General features: G+C 40.3%; 1 protein-coding gene across 17 annotated transcripts in view; it reads left to right on the plus strand.

The window, feature by feature from the left end:
- Positions 1-10,145, plus strand: part of ST3GAL3 (ST3 beta-galactoside alpha-2,3-sialyltransferase 3) — a 212,305-nt gene that overhangs the window by 127,599 nt on the left and 74,561 nt on the right. For all 17 annotated transcript variants that reach the window (XM_068952873.1, XM_068952875.1, XM_068952879.1 and 14 more), the window contains one exon: positions 2,371-2,465. In XM_068952873.1, coding sequence (XP_068808974.1) covers positions 2,371-2,465 — 95 coding nt within the window. The remainder of the gene's footprint in view (positions 1-2,370; positions 2,466-10,145) is intronic.

Below are 10,145 nucleotides of genomic sequence, written 5' to 3' on the forward strand. Positions count from 1 at the left end.
CATTTTCGTGCAGTACCCTTGAATAGGCCAACTGAAGTGGATAGGTTCTTGATTTTATACCTCCTTTGTTACCTTATACTACCTTTTAGCATTAGTGTAGGGAATGCTCCTCTTGACTCTCAAGGGGAGACTAAAACCTGCTCACATATGCCCTTTCTGAAGGGCAGGAGCTGATCCTGAAGATTGTGCGTCACAGAAGTAACCAAAGTAGTTCAATAACCAACGCGACGGTGCTGGCGATGCTCGGCAGTGCTGCTTCCTTCACTGGGGCTGCTGCTGCTGGGGAAAACCAGGGCCACTCTGTGGGACTGAACTTCCCACTGTGGGACTGAACTTCTGCTATTAATTCAAGTGATAACTGTACAGGAAGAGCTGTGAACATCTGTGCTGTGGCCATCCAGGTTATAAATGCTCTTGCATCATATGAAAATCCTGCACAGATCCTTCCTAGGGATGTTGGAAGGAGATGGAGATAACGCCAGTGTAACATAATACTTAATATTTCTATATATGAAGATGCTTGAAAAAATCACCTAAATCACCTATATACCTATATAATTTGCCAGGTTATTGAAAGTTTAGGATATTTTCAGAGAATTGTTTATGCAGTTCGTTTCTTTTTTTTTTAAGTAGGCCTGGTTTTTTAGTTTTTACTTAGAGCTTCTGAAAATCTTAATGTCTATCACATCTTCCTTACCTTTTCCTTAATAAAGTTTTATAAACCCTTTCATATCCTTAGCCCTCTTGTGTACTCTAGAAAAGCATTCCTTTCTTTCTAGATCAGCCAAGTAATCTGCGCATCCTGCTTTTATGGTAGTAGATTATCCTATTAGATGTTGCATGAGTGGATGTGAAGCGGTATGCATGGGTGAGTTTGAGTCATTCTGTTCTCAGTTTGTTAAATACTTTTGGTCTCTCTCTTTCCCCTTCTTAGAGATTTCTGCAATCTGTGATTTACTGCTCATCTGCGATTGCCCTGTATTTTGAGCAGTTTGCACTTCAGAATTTTTTCCATCTTTTCTTCACTGTGCTGCTGTCTGAAACTCTTTCTGCATATATGGCTGTGGCACAGTGCTGACAAATCTATGTTAAATAGGGCTGTTCGGGTACAAGCAGTTATCTAACTGCAGCAGCAAGGAGTTGCATGCTACCTGTAAGACCAACCTGAAGAGAGGGTTAAACCTACGCTTTACATCTAGCCTGCTACCACTACCTAATTTAGCGAGGTTAGATCTAGATCAGAGCATGGTATATTGGCTGTTGAGTTAGGTACGCTCTCTGACTCTAAACATGCAGTAAATTCATTTCTTCGTTTCTACAGCATGGTCCGATTTTGATCGGGAACATCTCTGCTACCGTTTTGATATGATGAAGTAAAGAGATTTCCAGTAGGCATTAGAATATTTGCTAGCAGTGATTTTGATGCACTTAAAAAGTAGCCAGCATGGAAGTTAATACTTCTGTAGTTTCTTTTGCATGCAAAGTGCTAATTGTTTCCTTTTATCTGAACACTATATTGACTACTTAAAAAAAAAAAAAAAAAAAAAAAAGGATAGATTTTTAGTAGCTGTTGTGTTTCTGTTGAAGATATTAATTAAGATGTATTTCCATAATGGCACAGGTAAGTGGGACTACTTCTCTTTTTGTAAGTGATTTTGGATAGGTCACAAGCGTTTGGTTTGTCTACAACATCTCTTGAATCATTTGTAGGTTAAGGAATGCAGAAGAAAACACAAATCTGTACCGCGTTTCTGTTCTTTGTAAACTAAGTGCTACTTCCTAATCTCTTGTACTGTTTCCGTCTGGCAGTTGTTAGGATAGCTGCTGTATGTGTGCATATGAATGAGGTAGGAGTAGCCCTGAAGGCAGATAACTCCTGCCTCGGTTTTCACACACATTTGTCCAGTGCATTCACACCTGCCCAATACAGTGCTAGTACACTGTTGGTTACATCTAACTCTGTGCCTGTGCCTCACACACTTTCACACACTGGCATGGACGGCATATAAATTGACTTGTGCCTACAAAGCTTGAAGTAAAACTGTCAAAACTCTGATTGCAATTTTCAGCTTATTGTAGCTGAATTGAAAGCCAAACAATAGGAAGTTTGGCGTGTCCTTCTGTGTCATTGAGTGGAAGTGATTGCCAGACTGATGACTTGAGTGCCCTGGGTGTCCTTGTGGCACAGGTCCTACCTGACACGTTCATTCCACTGCGGGCACTTTGGGGTAAAAGTAAAATCCTCCACATTGTTCTGCTGCCAGTGAGGTAGTAGAACCAGCACTTAGGTATGGGGACCCTCAACCATCCTACAGAAATTTATTCCTCCTAGTTAAGAAGTTAATTTCTTTCTCGCTTTGGTTTTCTCAGGTTCTCCAAGCCGGCACCAATGTTCTTGGATGATTCCTTCAGGAAATGGGCACGTATCAGGGACTTTGTACCTCCCTTTGGAATTAAAGGACAAGGTATGCGAAAATTATGCAGCTGTTGAACAAGAAGGTGGTTCTGCAGATGTTTGCCCTGCCATCTTGTTTTTTTGTTTGGAATGCTCAATTGGTCCTTTGGGCTGTGCTTTCTTTCCTGTTCCAGAAAAGCGCTGTACCAGATATTCTGAGAAACCAGGCTTTCCACAGCTGGAGTGTGGCCCTCAGGCTGGGCTTAAGGCATATGGTTTAGTCCACAGGGAGAGTCAGTGCAACAATGCCATTCTGACCTATGACCACATTCTGGAAGGAGCGTTTTGACATCGCTGATTGCTGTGATTTTTAGCATCCTGACTCATAGCAGCAGCAAGAGTCCAAACTGATTTAAAGTACCTTTTAGTCAGTATTTCTTTGAAGAACAGGTAACAGTGCTCTTTCTAAAGTTCTGGAACACCTGGGTTGACCATTGGTGCAAATATTTTCTCTTGTCTTGTAGCATCTGGTCATATAATTACTTTATAATTGGTGCTACTTGTGGTCTTGTGTAACAAATAGGAAAAATCTATTCAGATGCTTTGGTGATGATCTGCTACAGTGCCCTGTCCTCCAGCTGGAGTGTTGGCGGCAGGGGCTACATCTTGGCTGCACCATGGGACAGCAGGAGTAGTACTGGTGGTGGTGAGAGAGGGAGTTGGTAGCCCACCCCAGCAGATGGTATATTTGTGGGAGTGAGACTATGAATTTGTGGGGCTCACCATCGCGCATGTGCTACCACCAGAGGCCTCTCTGGGTGAATAATGGTGGGGCGGAAAGGATATACTCACAGCAGTGATCAGCTGCAGACTTCCAGAAGTCTGATTTATTTGTTGTTTGTTGTATCACTTCAACTTCAGAGAATGTTTTCCCTGATGGCCTCAAGATTACAGATGGCTGGCCTCCCCCTTGGAGTTAAAAATACCTGATGGAGATGGGACTGTAGCCCCAATAGGCTTGGATCTGACTGTGTCTCTCTCTCTAGCCTTGGAAGCAGGTGTGGCAGTTGTCAGAACAGTCTCTGATTAAAACAAAGACTTTGCTGACAAATTTTTTCTGGCTTGCATTAATTCCCTTCTTTTTTGTTTTGTATGTCCTGTCAGTCTTTTGCAGCTCAATAAGCACCTAATTACTGTCCTCTAAATCAACCAGCAGAGTTTGCAGCAAAAACCATAAGAAACAGCAATGGCAGCATAAATGGCAGTGCTGTATTGGGCACAGGAGGGCTTGTTGCCTTCAAACAGGCACACAAGGTGTACAAGGCTAGGGCAGGCTGCCTGACCAGGGTAGAGATAGGATTTGCAGATTGCACGTGATGTCAGCTAGACCTAATAAAAATCATTCCATTAAATGGAATCCAAATGGACAAATTCACCAAAAGGAGATGACGGAACAGCTCTGGCAGCCTTCTTCCTGGGTTTGTTGCCAGCTTGTATGACCACTGCAATGTTATGTAAATTTGGTGTTTTATATTGGATTTCCTCAATTAAAAAGAGAAATGAGAAATTGCCGTTATTTAAATAGCTGAGAGCTGAAGCCAGGGGACAGAAACAGTTGAATGTGTTGGTTTTTTTTTTTTTTTTTTTTTAAATGCCCTCCTGGGACTAAATTTTGTGCCAAGTTTCAGTCTGGAGCAATTTCTGTGTGTGGGAGGGTTGAATTATAAATTGCTGTAACCCAGGATTTCTAATGGCTGTGCTGACAGGCTGTGAGTCCTAGCGATGCGAATGGCGCCCTTTCATGTTACACATCACTTGGAATTCTTGCATCAGTCTTCCCTAGCTGACCCGCGGGACACGTTCTAGCTGAGCCGAGTGATTTGATGATGGGATCAGCACCTCATTAGGGCTTTCAGTCAGGGCAATCTAATGATATCCAAACAACTGACCTGGGCAGGCAGTGTGGAGATAAGTCACGTGCTTTCGCAAGATGAAGGCTATCAGAGCTGGGATGTGCATGGGAAAAAAAAAGAGCAGTCAGGATAGTTGACAGAGTGTAGAGAGACGTGCTGTGTTGGAACAGATGGGGCAGGAGTCCTGCGCTGTGCCTTCTCACACTAACAGCTGGGATTTCCAACAGGATTCACCCCGTGAAAGGTGTTTGGAGTTTATAGATGCCAGCTCTAGCTGGGTTGGTGACTGGAAGACTTTGTTGAGGACTTTGAATATAACCTAACATTTTCAAGTTGTTGTGACATAGTCCAAATGCAAAAGGACTTTTTTGTGAAATAAGGTTACAGGATGAGCTCACTCTTAGTTTAGTGCTGCATATTCCAAGAAACTTCTAGAAACTTCTTCTATGTAGCTTGAAAGTGCAGAAGTTAGGAAGTCAAGAGATTCTTAGTAGCTTAGAAGATAATCCTCCATTTCTGCTTTCTTTTATTAAAGTTTTTGTCTGTTCTCCAGGCTTTTAGCTGAAAGATTTTTAAATTCATACTCATAGCTATGTTTTTCTTTGCTTTATCTCCAAAAAAAGCTGAGAGAAGTCTTTTTTCATCTATCACTTGATCTTACTGTTCCAGCAAGGAACAATTCTAGTCTTGCAGTCTTTAGGGGAAAGACGCTTTTGAGGAGCATGGTTTACAGAGCTGCACTAATTTGGAGTAAAACATCTACATAAATTAAATATAAAATAATAGAAATAGCTTAGAGATTTTCAGGACAAGACTACTGCTCTTTAAAGACAATCATATCAAAGAGAAGGCATTATACTGATCATATAGACACAGTTCATCAGAGATCTTTATTTTCTTCCCCCAAAAATTTAATTGTAAAAACAGTTCTTCCATCCCCAGGTGCTAAAATGTGTGCAATATAACATAGAAAGCTCAACACTCAGCATTTCTTCATGAAATAATTCTCCTTTTTTCTAGTCATTTCTTGATTTGGCCCCCATTTAGTTTATTAGTGTGGATGTAGCCAAAGCAAGGGGTATCCTTCAGGAACACAATGAAATTAGCCAACTTAGGAGTCATTGCAAACCGTAACAAGTTGTTGGAACTCTTAAAAGCTACAAATGTCAAGATGTCCTGTGAGCACAAACCTCTGAGCACCCTCCCATGTTCCTGGCTATTGTTTCAATGTTAACCTGGATGTTGGAGTGCCTCCCATGTTTCACCATTTGCAATGGTCTAATTTACTCTTAGCTATGTTTCTTTCCCAGCACCAACCAAGCCTGCTCTAGCAGCTTCTCCTGTGAAGAATGAGGAGACTGCAGCAATCTCAACCTATTTAGCTTATATGGCAGAGTTTTCTGTTTAAATTGAAGTTTCTTCTTTTGTAGTTGCATTCCTTTCTAGCAAGTGCTTCTATCAGTGTAGCTTATGGGGGGATGAATAAGCACGTGCTGTTCATATTCCTTCAGAGATTCTCCAGCATGTGCACTGCTTGCGGTATTAAATTTATCAATGAATAAGCAATAGAAACTTTGTTTATAGTGTTGGTGAGATTGTTAATTACAGAACGCCTTGTTGCTAAATTTACTTTTGTAGCTAAAGCAAAAAGAAAGAGTTGTTTGGAAATGAGCAGCAAACAAGGCTGGAGAAATGCCTGACTGTTAATAGGATTTCTCACTAGATATAGCTTAAAGAATATAAAACACTTTCATGTGGAAGAGTAGCTGGTATCTGGCCTCATCTCTGTGTAATGAGGATGGGAGAGTTGCTGCAGTTTTTTTGAACTTAAGCAAAAACACATGGCATAGCATACACTAACAAAACTCAACAAACAAGATCCTATTGTAATACCTCCTCCATGCATTTAGTCAGTAATTGTGTCATTGCTTAGCAGTAATTATAGGTCTTCACATCTACCTTTGCTAGATCATTTTTAGGCAAAGAAGCTGCGTTATTGGCTCTAAATCAGTTTGTCTTTGGAAGGGATATTTATTTCTTAGGGAGTGACTGTCTTGTCACTATCCCAGAATTCGCATCCCACCAGGGATCCAAAAACAGTTTCTCCCCACTGTAATGAAGAATATTAAGAACATTTTTGAAGTGCTACGGTTTTATAAAATGTAGTATGTCGTACTGGCCAGGAGGCTTCATGTTTTCATCTGATAAAGTGGGACATCTGGAATTAGTGACACATTCTGTGACAAAGAAATCAAGTCTTTGCCCAGAGCACCAACCCTAGTAGATGCATCGTGCAATGATTAATTGTTCTCATACTTAGTTCTGTTTGGTTGTTTTCCTTTGTGTGAGTGCTTCTGGGAAGAACTATAGTTCAGTGCTGCTTAGCTGTGGTTTCTTTAGTCTCATGGGACAGAGGTTATTCACCTTCAGTGAAAAAGTAGAATTTTCGGGCATGCAAAAGCTGGTATATCAAAATGCTATCAGGATAAAATCTCTTTTCTTTTATTTCACGTTCTTTTCTTGCATAGTTTTCTTTCTTCTACATTAGCTTTCTTTGCATGAGCAATATTTTATCTTTGAGAAAACATATTTGTTTGGACATCACAATTGAAATTTACAGCTGACCCAAAGAGAAACTGTAAGAAAAGTAGGTCTTTCCCAGCCTCCTCTTCCAGCTCTTTATAGAGGCTGTAGTACTGCATGCAAACACCTTCCCTGCCTTTTAACTGGATGATCTTGGTAATGAGGTTATCTCTTTTCTGCTATAATTCTCCAACTTTGTCATTATTTTGCTGGCTGCATTCTGTTGTATGGCTGGTTTTCCTGTGTGAGCGGTTTTTTTTATTTTTCATATGTTCTTCCTTAAGGAAAAAAAGCAAGAAATACATGCATGAATACCTATTAATTCTCTTCAGAGTAGATATTAATACAAGATTGTTATTTATTCTCCAATTTGTTTGAGGCAGATTTCTGAACTGACTTGCACTAGAATTTTACATTTGACCAAAATTGGTAATAGTTGCCATTATCACATGGGAATATATCTATAAAAACGTTACTGTTTCCCCAGGGACTGTAGCTGATTTTATAGCCTCGAGAAATTAAATCAGACTTGAAGGGGAAGAGGTAGAGAATCAGCTTTTCTTACTGAATAAAGTCTCTCAGGAGAAGTTATTTTGTGAATTTTGAAGTTAAATCAACATGCATTCTATAACACTCTCTTGATAAAAGCGCAACCCTCTAGTGGAGTCTCTTAGTTCAATCAAAATGGATCCTTTGCTGTTGAATGTGCTTAAAGAATAGTCCTTTCCGAACTGACTGAGAAGGGAAAAGTGCCTGAGGGAGATCTCGGACCCAGAGCTTGCAGTTAATTGGGTGACTCTGTATTAAAGTTCTTCCCAGAACTGTTGAGGTGTGATTGAGACATGGAAATTTTCCCTATCTTTTACCTCCCACAGGGGAGAACAGGTATTCTCTTGCTGTTATCTTTTGAAGTGCCACGTCTTAATGTTTCTGTAAGACTCAGGAGAATTAGAAATTGCTGTTATAATTGTTGGTGGATGTTTTGGCCTTGAAGACATTGCGTGGCCACTTGTGAAGGGCCATCAAAAATGCAGCAACAAAGGGAAGAACATCCCTCTTTAACAACTGTATTTGTTTTCCCACTTGTCTTTGGAGGACGCATTGTGAATCTTTCAAGGTCCGTTTTCATTTGGCGTGAGTTAGCCTGTTTCTACAGACTTTATTGCTTCCTGTGCATCAGACTGGAGTTCAGATCAAACTGGTTAATGCAAGGTTACTGCAAAATGTTGCCTATTTTCTGGCATAATTGTTTTTTAAATTAATGTTCCAGCTCTCCCAGCCCTGGGATTACATTGGGAACTAAGCTTGTATTCTGAGAAAACAAGATCTTGGTTATGAATAAAAGTTTGGAAAAAAATCCCCGAAGGCTCTAAAACTGCGATGTAAATCAAGAGAGTCCAAATTTTATGTATTGTATTTATATATTGTTTTAAAAAAAAAAGACTTTGAGGGCTTTCTGGAGCTTCCATTTAACACATGTTGAATTTCCCCAAAACTGTTAGGGAGGGACATGCTTCTTCAGTGTTTTTTCTTGCGTTTGTTTTTTGTTTTGGATCTGTGAAACGCTACATGCATATTGTTCTAATAGCATTAAAAATCATCAATGGAAGTATTTGTTTTTGAATGCTGTTATTAGTAAAGTATGGCTAAAATAAGCTACATAAACCTCACACAGCCAGTGACCTTACGAAACCATTCACTTGTATTTACACAGAAGAGCTGATTTGAGGACAGAATTCTGCAGTTTGTAATTAACTGTCTTTGAGAGCCAGTTCACGTGTTAGCAATGTGCTTCTAAGTCTCAGGAGTCTTGTAGCTTCTTTCTCCTGCATAGACCTCACGCGGAGGGGAAAAAAGTTAGCTAATTAATAAAAAGGAGTGGTGGAGGAAATTTCAAAGACTTTATCTGTTTTACTCACTGGACTCTCAGCTTCACTAAAATACAAATAAGGTTGTCTGGCTACAGCTGGATATGGTTGTTCTGAGAGAGCTGGAGGACAGTGTGTGCTGTGGAACTTGGGTCTGTGGCCTCGTACTGGGCCCTGTGGTGGCAAAACCTTGTGTAGAACATCACTCCTCAGCTCCCATGAGGAGCAAGAGCGTAGAGAGAGAAATCTTGAAGAGGGTGCTTTATACAGGGCTAAACTTTCAGATAGTGTAAACAATGTATACGCTTTTTTTTGCTAACGTCTTGTTTAGAAATGCTGCAATTTGTTTCTCACTTAACTTTGATGGAATTAGGTGCAATAAGCGTATTGTCCTCTTGAAGCTGACATACACGTGGCATTCTGTTATCTTGGGATCAGTGATCTATATGCAGAAGAGACTGGCATACTTTAGGGATGTCTATCAACCTGGCTCTAGTCAGTGTATTCCCAAAAGCTGAAGCTTATGCTCAGTGCCCTATGCAAGTGATGGCTGGAGATAAGAAGGCTATAGGAATATGGAGATACAGAGGTTGGGAGTTGACCAACTGCGGAGGTGGGCAGTGACCATGCCTTTTAGGGCAAACCGGAAGAATTGTAGAGATGCACTGTTTCATGGCCTTAATGCATGCTATTCAAATATTTAATGCTGGCAATAAGGACACACAGACTTGGATTTTGAGGAAAATGGCTGATATGGACAACTCTTAAAATTAGAGCCTCTTCTCTTGGCCATTTGAAAGTACAGGAACAGCCCAATTTGCTCATTTTTAAGGCAGGCCGAAGGTAGATCCTGTGAGGTGCCTGCAGTAAGCCCTGAGGAGGGAGAAGGTCTCCCATCTTTTTTAATGATACAAGCAAGAAGCTTATGCATTAGAAACAACAGTGTTAAGTGTTGTTGACATTTATGGTGAAGGTCTCTACTCTTCCACATAAATAACAGATAAAAATGCTAGAATTCAGACTTAGGCTGGTTCTCACTGTGTGGTCACTGCCTGCTTAATTTCTAACTATTTACTTTTAGTTTTTCCAAATGTCTGAAAATTTCAGGGTCAACTTAAAGTCAAGATGTACTTGAGTTCAGAGAAATCCTGCAGTCCTGAGTTGTGTTTGAATCTTCCAATGTTATAAGGAAAAGCTGATAGAATATGTCATGATAACTCAGGGTTCTTAGATAAATGTAGTCAACTCCTACTCTAGGTGGGAGGAAATGTGCAGAGGCATACTGCTCTGTGTAGTAATACAGTGTGCACAAGTGGTTGATAGACAAAGAGGTTAAATAATCTCTCTCTCCCCAATAATCTAAAATTTTCCATGACAAGAAAAACT

Source organism: Struthio camelus, chromosome 8 (assembly GCF_040807025.1).
Source record: "Struthio camelus isolate bStrCam1 chromosome 8, bStrCam1.hap1, whole genome shotgun sequence".
NCBI lineage: Eukaryota > Metazoa > Chordata > Aves > Struthioniformes > Struthionidae > Struthio > Struthio camelus.